We start from the raw sequence: 26,408 nt of genomic DNA, 5'->3' as shown, positions 1-26,408 counted from the left end.
CACCAGGGTCATCTCTGGGGCTCTGACATGAACTTTAGATTTTAATAGAAACTTCAAAGAGACTGGAGATAAAGCAGCTCAGAGTATACCGCTCTTGCTCAGAGGACCGAGTTTGGTTCCCAGCACCCACATCAGGCTGATTACCACCTGCAAACTCTAGCTCCAGAGAATCTGATGTCCTCATCTGGATATTGCAGGTACCTGCATTCATGCGCACATATCCATATACACATAGACATAATTTTTTAAAATTTTTACAAACATTTTTCTGAGACAGTGTCTTACTATGTAGCCCTGGCTGGCCTAGAACTCTCTGTGTAGACTAAGCTGGCGTCCAACTCAGAGATCTGCCGGCTTTGACTCCCAGCTGCTGGGTTAGAGAAATGCACCATCACACCCAGCTTTATTTTTATTTTATTTGTATGTGTGAGTGTCTGCATGTATGTATGTATGTGTAGCACATGAGTCTCTGGTGTCCCAAGAGGCCATAGGGGGCACTGGATCCCCTGGAACTGGAGTACAAGCAGTTGTGAGGTGCCATGGGGGTACTGGGAATCGAATCTGGGTCCTCTGGAAGGGCAGCCAGTGCTGGGGTCTGGCTTCAGCTCAGATTCTGGTCCTGAGATGGCAGCTTACAAACCTTCATAACTCCAGGTCTTCCTTCCTTCCTTCCTTTCTTTGTTTTTTGAGACAGGGTTTCTCTGTAGCTTTGGAGCCTGCCTATCTTAGAACTAGCTCTTGTAGATAAGGCTGGCCTCAAACTCACAGAGATCCTCCTGCCTCCCAAGCGCTGGTATTAAAGGTGTGCACCACCGTCCAGCTACTCCAGGTCTTTATTTTTTTAATATTTATTTATTTATTTTGTATATAGTGTTAGTTTCCAAGTCTGCCTACATTCCAGAAGAGGGCATCAGAGCTCATTATAGATGGCTGTAAGCCACCATGTGGTTGCTGGGAATTGAACTCAGGACCTCTGGAAGAGCCCTGTCCAGGTTTTTATAATGACCCCCTGGAGTGCATCTTCAGATCCTGGAAAGATGTTTGTTTAAATAATAGGCAAGCTGGCAGGCTTGATGGTGCATGTCTTTAATCCCAGTACCAACGAGGCAGAGGCAGGAATATCTTTGTGAGTTTGAGAAGAACCTGGTCTACAGAGCAAGCTGCAGACCAATCAAGGCTTTAGAGTAAGACCTTGACTCTAAAAAACAAAGAGAGCCGGGCGGCGGTGGCGCACGCCTTTAATCCCAGCACTCGAGAGGCAGAGGCAGGCGGATCTCTGTGAGTTCGAGACCAGCCTGGTCTACAGAGCTAGTTCCAGGACAGGCTCCAAAGCCACAGAGAAACCCTGTCTCGAAAAAGGAAAAAAAAATAAAAATAAAAAATAAAAAACAAAGAGAAAAGGGAAAACAGTCTGGTCATGGTACAGTCCCACCCATCAGTGAACCTTCATTTTGGCTACAGTATCTCCTCTGAGGCATCTGAAAGGTTACAAGCTTTTAGCACCGAGTTTCAACCTTTCCTTCTCTGAACATGAGCCTGGGTTCCAGGGGAGGGGAGGCTGCAGTGATTACAGCTGTAAGCTGCTGACTCCAGGATATTGGCCTGTAGAAGAGGAATGAGTCAAAGGTGAGTGCTTTAACATCACCTATTAGAAAGAGAAATAGAGACTAGAGAAGATGGCTCAGAGTTAGAAGTCCTTTTCCAGAGGACGTGGGTTCAGTATCCAGTGACGCATGCACATGGCAGCTCACAGGTCTCTGTCACTCCAGTTTCCATACCCTGTTCTGCTTTTTGCAGACACCAGACATGCATGTGATATAGAGATATGCATGTCAACAAAACATACATACACATAAAATAAAATTTAAAAATAAATGTGATAATTTAAAAAAATATTTATTTTTATTTCATATGCATTCATGTTTTGCCTACATGTATGTCTGTGTGTTGGATCCCTGAAACTGGAGTTACAGGCAGTTATGAACTGCCATGGGGGTGCTAGAAATTGAACCTGGGTCCTCTGGAAGAGCAACTAGTGCTCTTAACTGCTCAGTCATCTTTCCTACCCCCATAATTTTTATTTTTTAAAAAAAGAGAAACTTTCATCAAAGGAGAAGGGGTTTCATGAGGGGGCATGGTTCAAGTGGCAAGGGTTAGGTGTTTTAAAACGACTACAGAACAAATAAACAATAGTGAATAAGAGGTAAAAAGATAACTTGTCTTTTCCTGGTGTACAAAATGATGATCCCACCCTGACCCAGACCAACGCTCTCCCATGACTGCCTAACGGTCATCGAGAAGAGGGGCTTTGATCCATGGGCTACTTTCTTTTTTTAGTTTTCAAGACAGGGTTTCTCTGTGTAACAATCCTAGCTGTCCTGGACCTTGTTTGGTAGACCAGGCTGGCCTTGAACTCACTGAGACCCACCTGCCTCTGCCTCCCAAGTGCCACCACTGCCTGGCCTGTGGGCTATTTCCAGTCCAAGTGAAGAGAACCTGGACAGCTTGCTGGAGTCCGGTCTTACTGGGGCCAGACTTTAACCGCCTTAACTTCCCCATCTTCTGCTTCAATTCCTGGAGAGTGGGGTAAATTCCAATCTCTTGGGATCCATTGTGTCAATGGTCTAATAGCCAAAGGGAAGGATGTATTGAAATGCCTTCTTCCCTGAGGGCTGGAGAGGCAGTTCAGCACTTTAGGGTACCTTGCAGAGAACTCAGATTCAGTTCCCAGAACCCAACACAATGATCCATTAACTCCAGCTCCAGGAGCTACACCATCCCCTTCTGACCTCGGGAGGTATCAGACACTCAGGTAGCATACATGCATGTAGGCAAACACTCACACTCTAAACCTAAAAAAAAAAGAAGTAAATATCTTCTTTCCTGTCAGGCAAACAGTAAAGCAGTGGTTCTCAACCTGTGGGTCACGAGAGGGGTCCTATATCAAATATTTACATTACAATTCATAATAGTAGCAAAATTGCAGTTGTGAAGTAGCAACAAAAATACTTTTATGGTTGGGAGTCACCACAACATGAGGAACTGTATTAGAGGGTCACAGGAAGGCCGTGAATCACTGTGAGTAAAACCTTTTTATACTCTTATTTCTTTCTGCTACCCCCAGAAGTAGGCAGTTTTCTGTCCTACCAGCCAGTTCCCAAATAATCACACAGAGATTTATTATTAATTTTAAATGCTCGGTTAATAGTTTAGGCTTGTTACTAACTAGCTCTTAGACGTAAATTAACCCATATTTTTAATCTACACTTTATCTCATGGTGGAACCTCTTTTCGGCATGGCACGATCATCTCCTGCTTCCTTTGTGTCTTGCTGGCAACTCTGTCTTTTTTCTTCCCTGGTGTGGGATGTTCTTCTGTATATGTGTTGCTTTTATTGGTTGATCAATAAAGCTGTTTCAGCCAATGGCTTAGCAGAACAAAGCCAGGTGGGAAATCTGAACAGAGATATAGAAAGAATAGGCGGAGTCAAGGAGATGCCATGTAGCGGCCAAAGGTGAAAGACACATTGTAGACCCTTAGGAACCATACAGGTAGGCCACAGCCTTGTGGCAGTACAAAGACTGATAGAAATGGGATAATTTAAGGTTTAAGGTGTAAGAGCTAGCTAGGAGGGCTAAGAGATGGCTCAGAAGTTAAGAGTACTGGCTGCTCTTCTAGAGGTCCTGAGTTCAATCCCCAGCAACTACATGGTGGCTCACAACCATCTGTAATGAGATCTGGTGCCCTCTTCTGGTGGGCATGCATGCAGACAGAACACTGTATACATTATAAAATTAAAAAAGAAAGAGCTATCTAGGAATATGCTAGACTAGAGTCATTGGCCAAACAGTGTTGTAATTAATATAGTTTCTGTGTGATTATTCGGGTCTGAGCAGTCCGAAAACAAACGCGCAGTCTCCATTTAACACTTCCCAGCATTCTTTTGGTCTGCCTCTCCTGCTTAACCTCTTCCTGCTTCACTACTGGCCAGTTGGTTCTTTATTAAACCAAGGGGAGAAATACATATTCACAGTGTACAAAAGGACTATTCTACAGCATCCAGACATCAATCTCAAATAAGCTACATGAACTGCTCTCCCACAAAGGTGTTGATATGGAGATGGGTTGTTTTTGTTTGTTTTTCTTTGCTTTGCTTTGTTTTGTTTGGTTTTTCGAGATAGGGTTTATCTGTAGCTTTGGAGCCTGTCCTGGAACTAGTTCTTGTAGACCAGGCTGGCTTGAACTCACAGAGATCCGCCTGCCTCTGCCTCCCAAAGTGCTGGGATTAAAGGCATGTGCCACCACCGCCTGGCTGTTTGTTTTATATAGGTGTTTTCCCTGCTTGTTTGTCTGGGCATGAGCACGTGTGTCCATGGTGTTCACAGAAGACAGATAAGGGTGTTGGATCCCCTAAAACTGGAGTTACAGTTGTAAGCAACTGTGGGTCCTAAGAACAGAACTCAGGTCCTCTGAAGAGCAGCCTACACTCTTATCCAGTAAGTCATCTCTCTAAGCCCTATAGAAATGTTTTTGAAAAATAAAAGATAGAAAAGGAGCAGGGCTGGAAAGATGACTCAGTGATTAAGAGCTCTGGTCACTCTTCCAGAGGTTCCAGGTTCAATTCTCAGCACCCACATGGCAGCTCACACCTATCTGTCTGTAAGCGGGGATCTGACGCCTTCACACTAAAGCATATAAGAAATAATAAATTAAAAATAAAAAAGGTAGAAGGGGAGCAGCATAGATACATAGCCAAAAGGAAAGGGGATCCAACTAGGACAGTCTGGGACACAGAGAAGTTGTACTGTAAGGAGGGGGCACACCTGGACACTGGGAGTCAATGGCTCTTTTCCATATCCTGCAGCCACAGTGAAGGACCAAGGGACTGCTGTTGCTTGAATCATTTTTCTGTTCCTCCCTTTTTAAAAATTCTTATTTAACTTTACTTCATGTGCATTGGTATGAAGGTGATAGATTCCCAAAACTGGAATTACAGGCAGTTATGAACTGCCTTGTGGGTGCCGGGAAATGAACCCAGTTTCTCTGATCTGGAATAGTAGCCAGGGCTCTTAACCACTGAGCCATCTCCAGCCCCGCCCCTGTTTCTCTTTCTAACGGGGAACCTGGAGATCTCGCAGTCTCTGGAAGTGGCTGCTCTAAACTTTCTGACTCCACATACTTCATCACCGCTTTGGTCTCTGGGAGGCAGTCAAAGGAGGGTTAGAGGCTGCTTCGAATAGGGAACTCCAGTTCTTTTCCCTTCTGCCACCCCACTGGTGTATGATCCCATATGAATAGCTTCGATTTTTCTCTTTGTGATTCTGAGAAATACCTAAGTGATTGCTAATAACTTGGGTTTGAATGCAAAATTAGACCACTGTACTACGGTGCGTCCTTAACACCTCCTAAGTCTCAATGTTCCTTTCTCTGAAGTTCTGAGGGGTCGCAACGGTCCGCACAGACTAGGGCCTCCCACACTGGGCAAACGGAGCGGAAAATCCACCCAAGATCGAAACCACTAACTGAAAGACCAGACCATGCGACCCCTACCCGGAAGGCCAGCCCCACCGAGCCCCCCTATCCCCGCCGCAAGAAGCGCGTGGCCGTCGCATAAAGCGGTGCATTGTGGGGCTTGTAGTGTGGCGGGGTCGGGCGGGTGGGCGCGGCCACAGCACCATATTCCACGGCTGGCTGGTCTGGTCGGTTTTCGCCGATCCCAGCGACTCCACCTGGCCAAATGGCGCCGCGGCCACTGGGCCCGTTGGTGCTGGCTCTGGGTGGCGCCGCGGCCGTACTGGGCTCAGTGCTCTTTATTCTTTGGAAAGCTTACTTCGGCCGCAGCCAGGAGCGGCGCTGGGACCGGGGAGAGGCCTGTTGGGGCGCGGATACCGCCCGCCTCCCTCAGTGGGACGAATGGGAGGTGAGTGTGGCAAGCCTGCGCGTTCTGGGAGCGCGGAGAGCTCGTGCTAGGGCCTGGGCCACGCCAGACCGGCGTCGGGTTCGGGATCCCCGAGGGCGCGGCAGGAGCCAGCTGGGTAGAGCCGTCAAGCCGGGTGTGCCTGACGCTGAGGTCTTGGGAGTGGCTTGGGATAGGCTTGGGATAACAGACTGAGGAAGCCAAGGATCTGCGATGGGGAAGAATGTGCCCGAGATCGCTGGGAGTCAAACAGAAAAGTGAGGTTTTTCAGTTCAGGACTCGAAAGGCAGCTCCTGCCCCGCTGTTCCAGAGTACACCTGCCTGTCCTGGGATGCACGGAAGGCGTGCGTGGGTACCGCCGCCCCTTCGTTGTCCCTAGGGAAGGAGGGAACCGGAGGGATGTTGGAGACTGCAGCCTTGATGTCTGTCCCGCAGCCCGAGGATGAGGAAGAGGAGCCGGCTTTGGAGGAACTGGAGCAGCGCGAAGTGCTGGTGCTGGGGTTAGATGGCTCCGGGAAAAGCACGTTCCTGCGCATGCTGTCTGGGAAGCCACCGCTGGAAGGCCATGTCCCCACCTGGGGCTTCAACTCTGTGCGGCTGCCCACCAAGAATTTCGAGGTGGACCTGTTAGAGAGTGAGCGAGGGACCCCTTCACTGCTGCCCGGGCCTAGATTCTTTGGAGGAGTCTATAAAACGCATATCTAAACAGGAATTCCGCTTTAGGAAATCCTTTCTGCTCGTCTCCAGGACACAAGATACAGAACATTCTGGCATTTAGGGTTCTTCCCTATCCGGTTTCTCCAAATGGTCCTCCTACCCTTCACCACACATGCCTTACACAGACAGACAGCTAAGGGTTCATATGCCAAGCGCTTGACAGTCATTGCTGATAACATACCCCAGACGACACCATAAAACTATAACCAGTTAATCTGCTTGGTAGATACTTGTAGGAACGGGTGACTCATGACAGGTGCCCAGCTTCCCGGTGCCCTAATGCAGAAGGCCCTCCTCTAGGCCTTTAGGAAGGGCACTAGTTTCTTACCTTCTCTTCTTGGTATGCACTGGAACGCTTGATTAACCGCTACTACTCTTTCTTTAAACTGTGGTTCCCTTTTTTCCATTCTTTAGGGTTTTTTGTTTGTTTGTTTGTTTGTTTTAGTTTTGTTGTTGTTGGAATGCTTAATAACTATTGTTAGACATTCTTTGGTTGGTTTTGATTTTTTGAGACAAGATTTCTCTGTATTAGCCCTGGCTTTCCTGAAACTCACTCTGTAGGGCTTTCCTGGAAGCTGCCCTCGAACTCACAGCAATCTACCTGTCTCTGCCTCCTGAGTGTTTTGAGATGATCTCATGAACTTTTGAACTCTCTCTCTCTCTCTCTCTCTCTCTCTCTCTCTCTCTCTCTCTGCCTTGTGAGTGTTGGGGTTACAGGTCCCTGCCACCATGACCAGTTCTCAGTTGTAGTTTGTGAGTGACTCCTTTGACGCTTTCCCTGACTCCTTCCTGGTTCTGCACCCCTTCTGCTGCCCTGTTTGTCACGTCACCCTCTGTCCCTGATGGAGCTGCGAGCATCCTGGTCAAAGACTGATGTCCTCCACTCTGACCAAAGGCTTAGACTGTCACAGGTATCTGGGAGGACTTACTGAGTGAGTAATCAGAAGGGAACTGAGGAGCCTATCCTCAGTCCTAACCTCTTGGGATGTTGGAAGGGCTTCCAGAATATGGAGAAGGTAGCAGTTCTTGTCAGCCTGGGTCTATCCCAGTCTTTGAGGAAGCAGGGGGGCACTTTCAGCCACAGGACTAAAACCTTGAGGCCTAGATGTGTTTATTAAGTACTGGGTGATAAAATTGAGCTTTGAGAACCTAACTCTGGGCCTGAGGGGACTTCATTCTTCTGGTCTTAGGCACTGTGGTATGGCCAAACCTGGCCATACCTCTTCTCCCTGGTTGTAGCAGACAACATTGATGCTTACTTGAGGTTTTGGACCTCCCATCAAGTTTTCTCTGTTTCTTCTTGCTTTTATTTTTTGTTTGTTTTTGATTTTGATTTTTTTTTCTCTTTTTTTAAAAAAGATTTTATTTATTTTATATATACGAGTGCTCTATCTGAATGTATGCCTCAGATAGAGGGCATCAGATCACACCATAGATGGTGTGAGCCACCATGTGGTTACTGGGAATCGAGCTCAGGACCTCTGGAAGAGCAGCCAGTGCTCTTAACCACTGAGCCATCTCCCCAGCCCCTCTGTCTTTTCTTGTGCCAAGGACATGTGTTGAGTGAGGGTATTATCTGACAGAAATAGCATTTCTTTTCCCCATCCATATGAAAAGATATTTCCATGTGCCTGTGTTTAGTCCAGGCTCAGGGCTTCCCTCATCTAGGAGTCGAACCCAGATTGCTGTCAGGCAAGGTGGGTCACACCTCTAATTCCAGCACTCAGGAGGCCATGGCAGGAAGATTGCCACAGTTTCAAAAAATTCAACATCAGCAAAAAATCCCAAATGTCCAATTAAGTCCTAGAGCTCTCATCCCTCACATGGTCTCAGCATTCTGGCCTGGGTCCAACTGAGAGTGCATGGTTTGAGCGGAGTTGGTAGGGGGACAAATTCAATACTGGTGACACTTTGCTGAACTCACTGTGAAGTCTGGGGTATTGGTTCTGTCAGCTGTGTGCTTGGATAGACTGTCTCTCTCCTACTCCCTCTGTTGCTGCCTGGTCCAAGCCGCTTTCGCCTCCCCCACCAGGACTACAACTGCTTCCTTATAGATCTTCCTACTTCTGTCCACAGTCAGCTGCTAGTACCTTTGAGAAACAGATTCTAGACCTTTAAAGGGCCAGCTTCTGTCCCTTCTCCTCTTGCTCTCTCGAGGTCCCTTACCACATTGCTTTCTCTTTCTCAGATAGATGGAATTTGTTCTTTGCTGTGACTGGAATGCTTTCTTTTGCTTCTTCCACGGCTCTACTCACTTCACATCCAGCCTCTTTGAAGAGACATTCCCAGACCACCCAGTCCAAGACCATCCACAGCCCCTAGCCACTTCCCTGTGTTCTGATTCCTTGCTTTCTAGAATATGCCTTTTGTAATTGCCTGGTCCATTCGGTCAGGGAGGGGGTCCCTTGAGAGCAGGACTCCAGCTTGCTCATTTCTGCATCCCCAGCACTCAGATCAGTGAGTGCTTGGCATTGGGTCAGGGAGGGGGTCCCTTGAGAGCAGGACTCCAGCCCGTGTGTCTGCATCCCCAGCACCCAGATCAGTGCTTGGCACCTGGTAGGCACTCAGTAAATACTTGATGAGTGCCTGCTGTGTGCCAAGGCATTGTGCTGGGGCTTTGGGGGGATTTAGAGTGGACAGTTAATAGAACCAGAACCAGAACGGGGTGATGCAGGGTAACCAAGGGGAACTGAGCAGAGGGGCAAAAAGGAACAGAAGGGCAGCTCCAGGTGCAGGCACTATGTCCGTAACCTTGTTCAGTATGACTCCATACAGTGTTTCCAGAGGAAGAGGAAGGAGCAACAAGAGTGCGTGGGGATGGAGTTGAGAGTGGCATTGCGCTGGCTTTTCTGGCATTGGGACCCCGACTTCTGATCTCAGTTATCACTAACAGGGAGGAAGCTAGGACCTGGTAAAGAGGCGAGGTGGCCTAAGACTATCACTTGTCTAGTGCTGTGTGGCTGTCACAGACAGTCCCTGTGGGGTCTGCTGAAACTTCTTCACTCAGTAAGAAGAGTCTGGCAGTGCAGTGACCTCTCTTAAGAGGGCTGCCTGGCTCTAGACTATGGTGCTTTCTTTGCCCCTGGCTAGTGGAACCTTAGGAGCTGGAGATGGGGTGGGGGTCTGGCCAGGCCACAGGGAGCTCTGGGCTCTGACCTGTCCTTTGGCCTCTCTTCAGTTGGTGGCAGCCAGAACCTGCGCTTCTACTGGAAGGAGTTTGTGAATGAGGTGGACGTGCTGGTGTTCATGGTGGACTCAACTGATCGGCTGCGGTTGCCCTGGGCTCGGCAAGAACTACAGAAACTGCTGGACAAGGACCCTGATCTGCCTGTTGTGGTGGTGGCCAACAAGCAGGTGAGATTATGAGAGGTGGGCTGAGGCCAGAGGGAATTCTCGTACATTCCTGGGCATGATGGGGGTGCATATGTCCAGAGAAAGCCTGCCCCTCTTCCCCATCATGTTTCCACCCTAACTGGTGTCTACCCCCCTTCCCTGTCATCTTTCCACCCTAACTGGTGTCTTCTCTCGTCTCCCTCTTCTCTAACCCAGGAGAGGTGAAGGAACAGTTATTAAATGCTTACTATATGGCAGGTGTAGTTTTGAAGATTTTGATTTTAAGACAGGGTCTTGAGCACTCAGATAGGTGTACTGTGCAGCCCAGGCTGGCCTGGGATTCATAAGCCTGTCTCTTCCTGAGTAGTGGAATTGTAGTTGTGCGCCACTACACCTGCTGCTGGGGGTGGGGTGGAGGTGCAGGATGGTAATCTCCATAGGGACATACAGGGCGGTGGAGCTGGAATGCCTGCCTGTTTCTAGAACCATCCTGCTCCTACACTAAGCTGAAAAGTAACAAGCAATATATTAAGTAATTATATGAATTAAGTAATAATATGAATGCATTGTGTTGGGGCTCAGTGTGGACACCTGGCAGCCATCACCCCTCTTCAGTCTGGCTATACCCCATTACAGGCCCTGCTGTCACTAACAATCTTCCTCAGAGTCTGTTGTTTCGCTGGAATGGAACTCAGTAGTAGGTTACTTGTTTAGTATGCACGAGGCCCTAGGTTCTGAAGTCCCAGCCTCCACAACCCCTCTGCAAACTGATTTGTCCTTGACACTTTTCCTGGGTTTATTGGGCTGTCTCAGGTTCAGCAGCCCTCAGGATCACAGACAGACAGACAGACTTTATGTGGCATCCTCAACTCCAGGACGACCGCCACAATCAGTGCCTTGAGGCTTGTGCCAACGTTTCTAACTTGTCTCTTTGACGTCAGATTTGCCCTGCCTATCAGAGGACTCTTGATAATTATTTTAAATCTGACTACCATTTTTTCCTGACCTACCTGGGACAGTTCCCATTTATGCCTGTTCTGCTCTACCTTTTTGTATGTTTTCACTTTTTTGAGATAGCCTTGGCAGTCCTGGAGCTTGATATGTAGACCAGGTTGGTCTCAAACTATGGAGATCCACCAGCCTGTCTCCTGAGTGCTGGGATTAAAGGCGTGTGCCACCAAGCCCAGCCCTACTGCCACTATTAATGGTGTCTTGGAGCCTTAGAAATACTTTATTTTCTTTCAAAAAAAAAATTCTAGCATTTTGAACCAACTGGAGGTGTCTTAGATTCCTTTCCTGGGTCTGTGAAGTGACACCATGATCAAGGTGACTTAAGAGTGTACTGGGGCTTGCTTACAGTTTCACTTCTGAAGCCTTGAAGACCATCATCGTCACACTTCTCCTTCAGAGCACACCTCCTCATCCTTCCCAAACCGTTCTGCTAGCCTCGCTCCAAGCATTCAAATATACGAGCCTGTGGGAGCAATTTCGAACCGCAGGAGAGGGAGGGCCTCCTGTGTACGATTGCTCCGAGAATCTTGAGCCAGTGATGAAACTTATAGAGACCATCGCCAACCATAGCCTTTTCCCTTACCTCCACCCAAGCTAGACTGTCTGGAACTTACCCCTCTCTATGGTCTTACATAGTAGATATGTGTAGTGGGTACTGGTGATACACGCCTGGAGTCCCAGCACTCAGGAGACAGAGGCGTGGAGATCACTGAGTTCAAGGCCAGCCTGATTTACAGAGTGAGTTCTGGGACAGTCAGGGCTACACAGAGAAATCTTGTCTATAAAAAAAAAGTGTGTGTGTGAGGAGGGGGAGTAGGGATTCCAAAAAGTTCAAAAAGTTTGGCCATCAACATGAATTTGGAACCTAGCTCTGCCATTATCTCTGTTACTGGAGCTAAGTGACTTCACTGAACCAATTTCCTCATCACTTCAGTGGGTTGTCAATCAGAAACTTGGTAGGCAGATGCCTTCATGGTGCCTAACAGTAGGAAGGGCTGTTTCTTACCACACTAGTGAAAAGTGTCGTGAAAAGAGGGAGCCACAAAGGAAAGTCAGGATGGAGGAGGGCACTGAGTTTGTTCTGTAGGGTCTAGAGGTACCTCATGGGATATAGGATTCTGCTTTTCCCAGCGTAGTAGCTGAACATTTCTGTCTTTCATAGTTGACAAGGGTGGGGTCACACTGCAAGCATTGTCTGACAGCCATGTGTCACTGGCTTATGTTCACTGCAGGACCTGAGCGGGGCCATGAGTATGGTGGAGCTGCAGCAGGAGCTGGGCCTGCTTGCTAGCAACAACCAGAGGGAGGTTTTCCTCTTGGCAGCCAGCATTGCCCCTGCAGGATCTGGCTTCCAGGAACCCGGCACTGTGCGCATCTGGAAACTGCTCTTGGAGCTTCTCTCCTAAGCTGGAGCCACCTGCTTGCTGCCCAGCGTTGGAGACCACAGTTCTGCTTCTTCCTGCATCTTCATTGCCGGCCTAAGCCTTGGGCAGGATCATCATAGCAGCACCTTCTTTGTCCCCTCGAGAGCAAGGCCAGAACCACGCAGAAGCCTTCCTGATGAGGTGGACCTGGGGCAAGAGGGTGTAAGGCAGAGGGAAGACGGTGATTGCCTCACCTGAGACCGTAGTTAGTGTAGCTCCATCTCTCCTTGCCTTCCTACACAGTGCAATGCTCCATGGACTTGTGCTCTCTCCCTGCAGGTCCCACTGGTTGAAGAACCAGTGTGGGTATCACAGGTACTCCTGAGCCTTCAGGTCTCCCGTTTGACTGTTCACTCTGGGTGATGTCATACGTTTTCCATGTGGGAAGGGTCTGGGTGGAGCACAGTATATCCTTGCTTCGTCTGTGGCCTTGTGTTTCTGCCTTTCTGGCCCCAGGACCATCATTTTTAAAGGGAGGAGGTGACTTTCTAGTTTTTCCTAAATGCCAGCCTTGGCAATGCCAAATGAGGATCAACCTGAAGACTTTAGCATAGAATGCTCTGACCACCTCCCTGCTCTTAAGGCCTGGCCTGCCAGCCTTTATTGCCCACACAAAGTGCAGTTCACCACACAGGTGAAGGACGGTTTTCCCAGGTCTGGAGACCGCCTGCTGCTTTTGCACTAACTGTGCCAATGCCCATGTTTACATAAGTCTGCAGAAGGAAGGAACCTGAGTACTGGAACAAGCCTGAAGTTGGGGGGAGGAGCATTTTATTTATTTATTTATGTATTTATCAAAGGAATAGGCCAAAGTTCAAAGTTCTGTTTCTAGGTGCTGTAATTGAAACCTTAGATTGTCAAAAAAAAATTTGAAGCTTTGAGAACTATCTGGAATCATGACGGACATTGAGGTAACCTATGAGTGTCAGTGGAGACAGAGCTATAGCTTCCCCCTCCCGCAGCCTGGCCTTGAGACCATAATTGGAGATAAATACTTGAAGGGAATCTAGTACTTAGATTCTGCCTTGTAGCCCAGGACACAGGACAGGACCAGCAGAAGAGCCAACAGAGTGGCCCTGGGTGCATCAAGCCTTCTGGGACCATTTATTCGCCAGCAAAAGCTGCAATGAACATTCCGTGACTGGTGATCAAGCGGTGCACAGCCAGTCTTCATTAGGCACAAGCAAAGGAGCTTTGCCAGGACTGCTGAGTGAGATGAGGTATTACTCTAGCCCAGGGTGGCCTTGAATTCATGACAGTTGTCCTTCCTCCTTCCTGCTGGAATTGCAGGAAACATTGGGCCATCATGCCTGGCTTCCAGTTTGCTTTTTGAAAATAGGCTGTGTGCTGTTTGCTAGTTGCCCAACATACAGCCTGGGAAGTGGAAAGCTTCCAAGTTGAAGTGAGCACAGTCATCAGAAGAGGGGCCCACTGTGCCCTTGGACTCCTCCTGCCCATGAGAACGGAATTACCGCAATCTCACCAGAAGTGATCTTTCTGCTTTTGTATTAAATACTTAAGGAATGACTTGGATTTTCCAGTATTTGAAACTTTGTTGACAACTCTTCATCTTATCATTAGGAAGGTAAGAAACTGTCATTGTTTTAAGAATCCCACCTTCTTCTCCAGTGCTTAAAGCTTACCTTGGAACCAGACTTGATGAGAGGGACCCTTTTTCTTGACTTTCAAGTCCTTTGTCTAATGAGTATCATTGTGTTAAATTGTCATATTCCCCCAGGTGGAGGGATCAATTTCAGAATAAAGTTTCACTGTGTCTATTGAAGCAGATTTACCTGAGACCAGGCCTATTGGTGTGTGATCCCAGCTACATGGCATCAGTCTGCCTCATTTATAGTGAGTTCAAGGACAGCTGGACAATTAGCTGAGACCTTGACTCAAGGTAAAAGGCCTGTGAGATGCTACGGTGGGTAGTTTGCCATGGAAACCTGCTGATGACCTAAGTTTGGTAGAGTCCTTGCTTAGCACATACTTGGTTCAAATCCTCAGTACTAGGGAAAAAACCAGGTAACCACTTTCTGGGCATTCTGTACTTAATAGTTTGGGAAGAATTGGCCAGCATCAGAAGCCATCTGTGGACTGTCTATGGCATCCTCCTGCCATGGGTCCAGACCTCAGACCAGATTCAGGCAGAGCAGACACTACCTTCCAGCCTCAGAGGGCAGAGTCCTTTCTAAGTGCTATGGAGAGGGACTCTTCAACCTCCCCCACTGTTACACCTGGAAGATGACCATCAAGGGACAGGGGTGCAGTTCCTCAATGTGTGGAGTCTGTCCACCCCATGTACCCAGATGCAACTGCATAAACAGGAGTGTCAGCTTTCTGAGGTATACAATGCCAAAATGGGTATATTCAATGAGTCCTCATCCTGAGGGAGGAGTCTGCTGAGTGCTTAGAGTTCCAGTCCCTTACCCCTTACCTTTGGAACAGTGAGTGACCCAAAGCCTTCTAACCCTTGGAAAGGAATCTACCTGAAGGGACCAGAGTGAGGGTGTTAGAAACAGCTAAAAGGACACAGGAAGCTTACACGCCCTGGGAACAAGGAACATAGCACAGGTGGCTTCTGGAAGCTGGCACCCAAACTACATACAGTTAAGGAGACCCTATAGTCAATGACACAAAATCTGAATTCTGTAGAGGCCAGAAGATGCAAAACCAAAAGACAGGAGCTTCTTGTATACTCTAGATCCTAAGGACTAATGAGATTCTAGGGCCCTCAATACTGTGGGAAGGATGGGCTGCTGCCTTCAGAACAGATTTTTTTTTTTTTGCTTTTTCGAGACAGGGTTTCTCTGTGGTTTTGGAGCCTGTCCTGGAACTAGCTCTTGTAGACCAGGGTGGTCTCGAACTCACAGAGATCCGCCTGCCTCTGCCTCCCAAGTGCTGGAATTAAAGGTGTGCGCCACCACCGCCCGGCTCCAGAACAGATTTGATGTCACACCCCACCCCCACTTTGTCTTCCCTATAACAAAGATAAAAGTGCATCTTAGCCAGGCAGTGGTGGTGCCTTTAATCCTAGCATTCAGGAGGCTGGAGAGATGGCTCAGAGGTTAAGAGCACTGGTTGCTCTTCAGAGGTCCGGAGTTCAATTCCCAGCAACCATATTGTTGCTCACAACCATTTAAAATAGGATCTGAAGCCTTCTTCTGGTGTGCAGGTGTAGATGTAGAACATTCATATACATAAAATATAAATTATTAAAAAAATACATCTTCCAAATGTCATAGGCAATGTATGAAGGATATGCTTTCCGAGCATGTTACAGACTAGGTGCTCCCAAGAGCATCTGGCAATTTAAAAGGTTTTCACATGATTCATAGTTAGGGGCAGTTGGGTCTTAAAATGCCCACCTCACCCCTTTCCCATGATCCTGTTGCAAAACAGGCATCACCTTCTCAGGCCAAAGCATACAGCAGTCCTGGCACCAGAGGATGGACACATCACGGAAAGCCCAGTGGGTGGCACACTGGAGTGGTACCTAGTGATCTGCCAGTCCCAGAAGGTGGGCTGGCCTCAAACTCACAGAGATCTGCCTGCCTCTGCCTCCCGAGTGCTGGGATTAAAGGCGTGCACCACCACTGCCAGGCTCTCTGATATTTTCTTTAAGCCATGGCCAACAAAAGCAATCAAAGGTGAACAAACAGGACCTGCTCCTTACCCTTCTACAGGCAGCCCAGGCTTCCAGGAAAGTTCCCAGGAAACCAAGGCTGAGAGCACTCAAGAGGAAGCCAGTGCCCATAAGCACCCATGACTGCAGTGCTTGTCAAGCTTGAAGAGCAATCTGCCCTAATAAAGTTAGTTTTCCCTGGAACAGAGTTTAGCTGGGCATAGGAAACACAAAACCATTTCACGCCTTTAATCCCAGCCAGTGCTACACAGAAACCCTGTCTCAAAACAACAAAAACCCCATCACACAGGTAAAATGCTTTTATTATGTACAGATCACATTCAAATAAAGCATCACCTCTGGACACAAGAGCCAGTCCTGGCTTTTCTGTGAGCCCCCAAGAAAGTATAAACCATAGCCTCTAAAGAGTTCCTTCTCTAGTCAGGTGTGGGGGTGCACACCTTCCCCTTTAATCCCAGAACTCAGGGCAGAGGTAGGTGGAGCTCTGTGGGTCTGAAGCCAGCCTGGTCTATAAAGCCAAGTTCCAGGACATCTAAGGCTATTAGAGAGATACCCCCCTCAAAAATAAAATAAAAAAGAGAAAAGAAATAAAAAAGAAAAACAGTTTCTTCTAATGAAGGAGAGAGTGAGTATGTGTGTAAAACTTGATTCTATGGCACCTTGCCAGCATCGTCTGAAACAATACACTCTTTGTCTGGGGATGCACACCACTCAGTCAACCTCCATCTTCTTATTCTGCAAAGAATCAACGAAGGATTGCCACTCTGTTGGGTAAAAACGCTTATAGACATTGATCTTATTCCGAATCTGTTTTGGGGTATCTTGATAGTAATTCTTTTCATCCCGGGCCATAGCCTATAAAGAAAGAAAGACAACATGAGGAAGGCCAAATCTAAATCCTAGTTTTGCCTAAATTGTGCATGCCACTCCTATCCTTTTTTCTTTTTTAATGTTTTATTATTTTATTATGTGTACAGTGTTCTGCCTGCATGGACACCTGCAGGCCAGAAGAGGGCATCAGATCTCATTACAGATGTTGTGAGCCATCATGTGGTTGCTGGGAATTGAACTCAGGACCTTTGGAATGCAGTCAGTGATCTTAACCTCTGAGCCATCTCTCCAGCCTGCCACTCCGTTCCTTGAGGTCCAAATTTCTCACCTCAAAAGTCATTAGAGGGGCTGGAGAGATGGCTCAGCGGTTAAGAGCATTGCGTGCTCTTCCAAAGGACCTGATTTCGATTCCCAGCAACCACATGGTGGCTCACAACCATCTGTAATGGGGTCTGGTGCCCTCTTCTAGCCTGTAGGCATATATGCAAACAGAATATTGTATCCATAATAAATAAATAAATAAATATTTTTTAAAAAAAGTCATTAGAGGGCTGGAGAGTTGGTGCAGTAGTTAAGAGCACTGGCTGCTCGTAGAGAGGACCCATCCAGTGCTCTCTCTGACTTTCATAGGCACCAGACATACATGTGGTGCACATACATCCATGCAGGTAAAACACTCACACACATCAAATAATAAAGAGAAAAGGGGGGGCACAGAGGAAGACAGATTTCCTCCTCCTTTTTTTTGGGGGGGGGAAGGGTGTTCGAGACAGGGTTTCTCTATAGTTTTGGAGCTTGCCCTGGAACTAGCTCTTGTAGACCAGGTGGCCTTAAACTCACAGAGACCCGGCCTGCCTCTGCCTCCCGAGTGCTAGGATTAAAGGCATTCGCCACCACTGCCCAGTGGAAGACAGATTTCTAGGTCTACATTTTGAGTTCCAGGCCAGCCAGGGCTACATAGACCCTCTCTAAAATTAAACCAAAAACAGTCAGAGACATGTCTTTCTGTATTAAAAGGCTGGGAAAAGGATACCCTCCTTAGGGAAGGGACCAGACAAGCCTGAAAGAGCAGTGGGCCTTTAAGAAACTGGGTCCAGGGGCTGGAGAGATGGCTCAGAGGTTAAGAGCACTGGCTGCTTTTCCAGCAGTCCTGAATTCAACTCACAGCAACCACACGGTGGCTCACAACCTATAATAATATCCGGTGCCCCCTTCTGGCCTGCAGTGCAGGTGTACACGCACACAGAACACTGCATACATAATGAATGAATGAATTAATTAATTAATTTAAAAAAACTGGGACCATCATAATTATTTCCATGTAAGTTCAGATCCAGCATAACCAGATCATTCATTCATTCATTCATTCATTCATTTATCTATTTATTTATTTTTATTTTTTTTTTAAAATTCTTATATTTATTTATCATGTATACAATATTCTGTGTGTATGTCTGCAGGCCAGAAGAGGGCACCAGACCTCATTACAGATGGTTGTGAGCCACCATGTGGTTGCTGGGAATTGAACTCAGGACCTTTGGAAGAACAGGCAATGCTCTTAACCACTGAGCCATCTCTCCAGCCCTTATCTATTTATTTTTGAGACAGGGTCTCTAACAGCCGTGGCTGTTCTGGCACACGTCTTTAATCCCAACACTTGAGAGGCAGAGGCAGAGGCAGACAGGTCTCTGAGTTTGAGGCCAACCTGGTCTACAGAGCAAGCTCCAGGATAACCAAGACTGTTACACAGCAAAACCCTGTCTCAAAAAACAAACAAATGTGTGCTAGCAGGCTGGGTAACCAGATCTTTTTTAAAAAATCAGGGAAATTCCTAACACGTGCTTTTGTACAAAAGGCTGGAATTCAATCAAATGAATTTGCAAAATGAAGCAACAGCTAACAAAAAAAAAAAAAAGAAAGAAAGAAAGAAAAAAAAAGCAACTCGGGGAGGAAAGAGAATACTTGGCTTATATATCCTCAGTCATGGTCTTTGGAGGCAGGAGCTGATGCAGAAGCCACAGAAGTGCTGCTTACTGGCTTGTTCAACCCGCTTTCTTATAGAACCGAGGGCAGCAGTGGGCTGGTCCTCCGCAACTCAATCACTAAGAAAATGCAATCCAGGTGTTGTGGCACGCACCTTTAATCCCAGGACTTGAGAGGCAAAGGCAGGCAGATCTGAGATCAGGGCCAACCTGGTTTGTTCCAGAACAGCTAGGGCTACACGGAGAAATCCGTCTCTAAAAATCAAATCAAATCAAAACAAACAAACAAAAAACAAAAAGGAAAGAAAATAAAAAAGAAAAGCCCTATCCTGGTGTGGTGGTGCATGCCTTTAATCCCAGCACTTGGGAGGCAGAGGTAGATGGATCTCTGCAAGTTCAAGGCCAGCCTGGTCTACAGAGGAAATTCTAGGACAACCAGGGCTACAGAAAGAAAGCCTGTCTAAAAAACAAAAGAGAGTGTGTGAGAGAGATACAGAGAGAGAAAGAGAGAAGAGAATGACCTATAGGTTTGCCTACAGCCTAAGTATATAGAGACATTTTCTCAGCTGAGGCTTCCTCCTCTCCAATGACTCCAGCTTGTGTCAAGTTGACATGAACCTAGCCAGCACAATGTCTAAGCCTGGTGTTAAGTTCGCACCCTAGAACCTGTATAAAAAATCAAATGCACTGGTGTGCATCTGTAACCTCACAGTGTGCTGGGAGGCAGAAGGAAAAGCTCAGCAGTGAAGAGTTCCCATTCACATGGCAGCTCATAATTTCAACTTTAGTTACAAAGGATCCAGTACCTTCTTCTGACCTCCACGGGTACCAGGCATGCATGTAATACACACACACAGGGGCAAAGCACTCATACACATAAGAATCTTTAAATACCGGGATGCTTTCCTCTAGACTCCTCTTTCATTCTATTCCATCTCAGATCAGGCTGAAACAGCCCAGTGTATTTTCCCAGTAAGCCCAAGTGGTTCTTCCCAGGAGGCCTCACCTTATAGTCTTCCCCATGATTTTCCACCATGTAATGAACATATTCAATGAGGTCCCGAGACAAGGTATTTCCTTTCTTTTCTGGGAGGCTGGCTTCTGCTTCCAGGTCTGGGGTAAAAGAAGCCAGAAATGGAGTAAGGCATTACCTTCCGCACTACTTGAGCTGCCCAAACACCCCTCCACCCAACCCCAGGACACAAGAACAGCACAGTCCCAAAATCAGAGCCAGAGCTCCCTTCTTCAGGCCCTAGAATCCCAAAGTCAGCCTTCCACCACTGCTCGTCCATCAGGGTGGCAACTCCCTGAAAAGCAATTCCCAATTTATGATTTAAAATGAAATACACTAAGCTCACCAGTCTTAACCAGTCCCAGGCCCCAGGGCAGAAAGATGCAAAGCTGGGCTCCCTTCCAGCGCTACTATCACCGGAAGAGCTCTTCCTGGTGTATTACGCCAGTGTCTAAAATGGGAAGGTCTGAATTGCTGAACCTTATCCCTTGCTGCACCATATGAAGGGAAAATAGGGACCACGGAGCCAATCACTTAGGAGGCTAAAACAAAACAATCTCAAATTCATAGCTAGCCTCATATATAGCAAAACTCTGTCCAAGCAAACAAAAGCCACAAATAAAAGCCAGACACACTGCAGATAGTAGCGGAGCATGCTTTCCCAGCACAAATAAGACCCTGGATCCAATCTCAGCACAGCAAGTAGGAAAAAAATGTGAGGCAAATGGGCAAACTATAGAAACAATGTCGTCCAATCTGATCTAAGTGTGAGGCACTAAAATTTCTTACAGTCAAAATCATCTTTGACCTGGTTGTCAAAGGCAACCCCGGCTTTGCAAAACCAAAGTTCAGGAGAGCTGGTTTAAAGCAGTATGAATACATTCAACATAACTGAACTGTACATTGTATTTGTTTGTTTACTTTTTGGTTTTTCAAGACAGGGTCTCCTGTGTAGCGCTGGCTGTCCTGGAACTCACTCTGTAAACCAGGTTGGCTTCGAACTCAGAAATCCACCTGCCTCTGCCTCCCAAGTGCTAGGATTAAAGGCATGCGCCACCACTGCCCAGCTTAACCGTACATTTTTAAAAGACCAAGAAGGTAAATTTATGTGTTTGTTTTGTTTTGTTTTTTCGAGACAGGGTTTCTCTGTAGCTTTGGGGCCTGTCCCAGAGCTAGCTTTTGTTGTAGATCAGGCTGGCCTTGAACTCACAGAGATCCACCTGCCTCTGCCTTCCAAGAGCTGGGATTAAATGTAACATTTTTAGCGACAATTTAAAACTTAAAAAAAAAAAAAATTCTTATAGGACGCCGTCTTTAATTCCAGAACTTAGAAAACAGATGAAGGTGGATCTCTGTGAGTTCAAGGCCAACCAGGGCAACACAGACCCTGTCTGGAGAAAAATAAATAAATTTTATTACTACATTACGTATATGTAGCTTTGTATATACAGTCAGGTGTAGTAATTCTCCCCACACCCACAATGAACTGTGTAAATTTTTTTTAAATGAACTATTTTTTTTTTAAGACTTATTTACTATGCAGTGTTCTGTCTGCATGCATGCCTGCAGGCCAGAAAATGGCTCCAGATCTCATTGCAGAAGGTTGTGAGCCATCATGTAGTTGCTGGAACTCAGAACCTCTGGAAGAGCAGCTAGTGCTCTTAACCTCCGAGTCATGTCTCCAGCCCCTGAACAGTGTAAAAAATTCTCCTGTGAATTGTAAAGATAAGCTAAAGATAAGACTCAGGTAATTTCATATCAAACATCTGTCAATTCAAATCAGGAGATTCAAATCAGAAGATATGGTAAGAAAAACAAACAAAAAAACACCTCAATGGAGGTATAGTTAAAAGGTTGAGCCTGGGGTGGTGGTGGTACAGCACTAGGGAGGCAGAGGCGGGCGGATATTTGTGAGTTCAAGGCCAGCCTGGTATACAAGAGCTAGTTCCAAAACAGGCTCCAAAAAAAAAAAAAAAAAGTTGAATGTATACTTAGCATTTATGAGGCCCTGGGTTCAACTCCCAAATACAAAGTTAAAAATAAACCCACAATAGGCAAGGGTAAGTAGGTAAGAATTCCAGAATATTCTTTCTTTCCTGCAGGGTCAAACTCACAGGGAATTTAGATTTGTCACTGGAAAGATTAAACAACAGCAGACTCTCTACAAATCAGCTCATCTTAAGTTCGTGTAAAACTGGGAACAAACCTGAGACTTATTGGTTTCTTCTTCATCCTTTCATACCCAATTTTCTCTTCTGTTAATGTCTCTGTCTTACCTGAGTTCATACATTTAAATCTCATCTATCTTAGCCGGAAAATGTCTCAGCTATGACATAGTGCTATTTCCGAGCCCTCAATCAGACAGCGTCGTCTCCCACCGTAGTAAAGGGACCGAGTGCCTCTCCACCTTCGACAGGCAGGATGGTGGCCTAGAACACAGCCCACACTCACCATTTACCACGTAGGGCTTCCGTACAAGGTCCTTGGGTCTCTCCTCCACGTCTACCTCCATGCCCTTTACCTGTAAGAACAAAGCCTGTGAGACCAACAAACAAGCACCTTTGATCAGAGAAAGTCTGATGGACTAAGCAAGGACACTGTCCACAACACAACTATAGTGTAAGAAAATCCCTGCCTGAGGTCAGGCAGAACTAGATAACAGACTAACCCCTGAAGTCCCAGCAAAGTTATCAAGAGAAACATAAGCAGGGCTATCAAGATGGCCCACCAGAGTTCAATCCCTAAAACCCGAAATGGAAAGAGAACCAACTCCTGAAAACTGACCTCTGACCCGCCAAGCCCCACCGAAAGCTCACGCCCACACTCAAGCAATTTAGCAAGCCCTTCATCTTTCTATGACTGTGCCTTTCCTACTCTGCTGTGTGGTAACCCGGTGAAACACTGCACAGGTAGCGATGTCTGATAGCTTCTTCATGTCAGTTACCTGACAGCGCTTAGTTACAGCTTAAAGTTTGCTTTAAAGAACTGCTGTGCCATTTTCACTTGCCTGAAGGAACAGAGAGAAACTTGCCTAAAGTCAATGCACCAAATTGACTCAGCAAGCCCATTTATTAGGTTAACTAACCTGTCACAGCTTAGCTTCCTGAGAATTTAGTAGAGAACAAAACTCAAGATTATGTTAAGGGATGAAGACGCACATTGAATATACAGATGTGCAAATGAATAACATACCATTACGTGCTTACAATTACTGTGAATTAAAGCAGGAAAGAGGATATTGGGCAAAGTGGGGTGCTATTTTTGAAAGGCTCAAAGGGTGATCCTGATAGATTTGTTGGGAAATAACTAGATACCTCACGTGAAGGATAACGGAAGGCAGTCTCAAGCTCTGGACAGTCAAGGACAGAAAAAAGACATAGTCTAGAAAATTCCACTGAACTCCCAAACAGGCCCGAGAAGAAATGGTAGGCGGAGGAGGAATGACACTACACACCAAGCCCCTACGTGTACTGAGGAGGAAGTGTGAGTCGTTAAGGGGCTTTGGCCAGAATTAGTGCAAGCAAATGACTTTGTCGAAATTATGGGAAGGATGTACGGGGAGATCAAATTCTGAAACTCAGCTCAATGAAGGAAGGAAGAAAAATAGGGAAGGGCTAGGGTGGAGATGAGGAACATTCCTGAACCTTGCTTTATCAGTACCTTTCTCTTTCGGAGGGGAACAGCCTTGTTGGGGTCCATGGCCAACCCCATCTCCGCCAGGTTCTGCCGCACGGATTTGGTGTGGTCCCAGGCATGTCGAATGTGAGAGCTAACGGCAAAGAAAGAGAGATGGAGACTCTTGTCACCTCGCCGTCGATCCCAGCCGAGGCCCCTGCCTCCGAACTGGCCCCTCACCACTCGATCCGTGGAGCTGCCTTCCGACGAGCATTCCGGTTCAAACGCTTTCGGTTGACATTGTAACCGAACTTCTGCCTCCGAGTCTTTCCCTTGGCCTTGGGCATCTCGCAGACTGCCGCACCAGGAGCTCAAACTCAGAAGCAACAGCTCTAACTCTTGACCACACTACCAGAACCGCGTGTTAACAGGCTCTGCGCTCAAGCAAGCGCGCAGGGATTCTCGGGAAATGTAGTCTTTCTAGTAGCGCCTCCACATTGATTTACTACAACTCCCAGAATAAAGTTGGCAATAGCGCCTGCGTACTACCCTCAGCAGGTTCTTTCCCCGCCCTCGTGGTGACCTCATTAGAAGGCGGGGTTCGAAGTCCGGATTTTTGTCCTGTTTCTGTGCCGGTGACTATGGCGGCTCCCCGTCCTGTCAGTTCAGAGGCGCCTTTCGATCCGTCCCAGGCTCCAGTCATCGAGGGCTTCAGTCCCACGGTCTACAGCAACCCAGAGAGCTTCAAGGAGAAATTTATTCGCAAGACCCGTGAGAACCCAATGGTCCCCATAGGTAAGTGTGTGCTTTAGGAACCGAAGACCGAGGCGTCAGAGATTTCCTGGGGGGAATGAAATAGGGGCGGACCAGGTACGCCTTGGGTGAGGGAAAGGGAGTGTGCGGAAGATGTGACGAAAGGGTAGGGCGGGGAGAACTGAAACGGATCGGAGCGTGTTGCGGGGCTTGATGAAGAGAACTCTAGACCTACCCCCTCTCGCCCTCCTGTTGTCGTCTACAAAACGAGGCTCTGGGAGAGTGGAGGTGGGCTACATCTTCAAAGAACGTGCAGGACCCAACCTGCTGCCCCCTGTGTGTGTTGTCCTCTCCCCAGGCTGTCTGGGTACGGCGGCTGCCCTCTCCTATGGCCTTTACTGCTTCCACCGCGGCCAGAGCCACCGCTCCCAGATAATGATGCGCACCCGGATCGCTGCCCAGGGTTTCACGGTCGTAGCCATCTTGTTGGGGTTAGCGGCATCTGCTATGAAGTCTCGACCCTGAGTGTCTGGCCGGGCCTTGAGAGCTCCATGGAAATCATTGTAAAACCCAGGAGCTACAAACAGTCCTGTCAGACGTATTCCCTCCGTTTCTGACTGTACTCTGTTGTCATCATTTGGATGAGGAAGTGACCGGTTTTTGTGACTGATGTCTATCTTCCTCTCCCCCGAAATCCCAGGTTCACTTCAGCTGGGTTGCACACTAAAAATCTGTGATGCGTCCCCTTAACTACTTACTTAATAAAGCCTTAATACACTGGGAATGTGATGAATTCTTAGTCTCATACCTATGGTCAAAGCCCTGATTTTTGGTCCATGTTTTTAGGAAGGAACAGGAGGCTGTTGGTAGGATTGGCCTGTAGAAATCAGTGGGGCCTGATAGTGCCTATAGCCTCAACTACTCTGCGGATTGAGGGAGAAGACTCTCACCTGTAATTTCAAGAGTTCAAGATCAGCTAGAGGAGTAACTTGGTGAGACCTAATATCAAAATTTTAAGTGGTCTGGGGATACAGCTCAGTTGTACAGCAGGTTGTGAGGCCCTAGGTTCAACCTCCAGTCATGAGAGAGAAACATAGATCCTAGTGCCACCCGAACTTTCCTGGTAACTGTCAAGTCACTTGGCCATTAGTTAAAAGTAGAGTGTCCCAAATGTTCATCCTTAGGATTCTAGTTCAGTGGGCCAAAATTTGTTCCTTTTGGTGGAATAGGGGGAACTTTGCCAGCAATCTTCAAGTTTCTATAGCCTTTAGATGAGGCCTATCATAGTCCTGTTGGAGTTGGGATGTCCAATACCCACACCACCACCATCCTTTGTCTACTTCTTACTCCTGTTCTGTCTCTGCAGAGGCCCTCAGGCTCTGCTGATCTATACCACCCAGCTTTTGACGCGAAAGTCTCAGCAGGCATTTGTGGGTCTGTGGTCAGCACTGTGTTGACTTGAGGAGCTGAGCTCCTCTCATGTGTGACTCTCACCCTCTCAACACCTGCTTCAAGCTGGGAAATGGGACGAAAGTGAAGGTACATTTCTTGTGCCTGACATGACTTAGATCTGAGTGGAAGGTCCATGACTAGAGCCAGGCGTTTGCACCTCCTTCATGGTCTTAGCTGGGAGGCAGATTGCCAGCGTTGAACACTGCATTGTGAAGCCCAGTGCAAGATGCAAGGGCAAGGGCAGAGCCTAAAGAACTGAAGATGGCACCCCTTTTCAAGGTCATGTCCACTGTGTTCCTGTTACGATGCCCACCCCCTAAAATACACGGGAGAGTTGGATTCCAACTCTCAATTCTTTAGGTATTATTTTAGCAATAGGAACTTTATAGCCATTAATAATTAAAGTCTTTTTTTTTTTTTTTTTTGGTTTTTCGAGACAGGGTTTCTCTGTGGCTTTGGAGCCTGTCCTGGAACTAGCTCTTGTAGACCAGGCTGGTCTCGAACTCACAGAGATCCACCTGCCTCTGCCTCCCGAGTGCTGGGATTAAAGGCGTGCGCCACCATTGCCCGGCAACAAAGTCTTTAAGGTAGACTTTGGTCCAGTAAGACTAGTATCCATATTTTTAACAAAACTTGGACAATTATGCCCATTGTTCCATATGGACAAGCATATATGGGAGGAGGATGAAGACAGCCGTATGAGGGTGTAGGCAGA

The 26,408-nt window shown here is 47.2% G+C and overlaps 3 protein-coding genes across 3 annotated transcripts; 2 read left to right on the top strand and 1 right to left on the bottom strand.

The window, feature by feature from the left end:
- The first annotated feature begins 5,665 nt into the window (after positions 1-5,665).
- On the top strand, positions 5,666-14,190 carry Arl10 (ADP ribosylation factor like GTPase 10). The gene is made up of 4 exons (XM_041660635.1): positions 5,666-5,920; positions 6,353-6,551; positions 9,813-9,988; positions 12,211-14,190. Exons 1-4 carry the CDS (start codon positions 5,738-5,740, stop codon positions 12,382-12,384), a joined length of 732 nt encoding a protein of 243 aa, XP_041516569.1. The 5' UTR covers positions 5,666-5,737; the 3' UTR covers positions 12,385-14,190.
- Positions 14,191-16,333: 2,143 nt separating this feature from the next.
- On the bottom strand, positions 16,334-24,103 carry Nop16 (NOP16 nucleolar protein). Its single transcript, XM_041659767.1, has 5 exons — positions 23,729-24,103; positions 23,534-23,642; positions 22,325-22,394; positions 19,868-19,974; positions 16,334-16,903 (listed from the first exon to the last, which is right to left on the bottom strand). The coding sequence occupies exons 1-5, from the start codon at positions 23,833-23,835 to the stop codon at positions 16,760-16,762; spliced, it is 537 nt and encodes a 178-aa protein (XP_041515701.1). The 5' UTR covers positions 23,836-24,103; the 3' UTR covers positions 16,334-16,759.
- Higd2a (HIG1 hypoxia inducible domain family member 2A) lies at positions 24,078-25,019 on the top strand. Its single transcript, XM_041659768.1, has 2 exons — positions 24,078-24,283; positions 24,600-25,019. The coding sequence occupies exons 1-2, from the start codon at positions 24,130-24,132 to the stop codon at positions 24,764-24,766; spliced, it is 321 nt and encodes a 106-aa protein (XP_041515702.1). The 5' UTR covers positions 24,078-24,129; the 3' UTR covers positions 24,767-25,019.
- Positions 25,020-26,408: the final 1,389 nt, after the last annotated feature.

The sequence above is a fragment of the Microtus oregoni genome, unplaced genomic scaffold (genome assembly GCF_018167655.1).
Source record: "Microtus oregoni isolate MIOR12 unplaced genomic scaffold, Mior012 000011F_ref0000422, whole genome shotgun sequence".
NCBI lineage: Eukaryota > Metazoa > Chordata > Mammalia > Rodentia > Cricetidae > Microtus > Microtus oregoni.
Note: the sequence above shows the minus strand (reverse complement) of the source record. Positions and strands in the feature narration are given on the sequence as shown.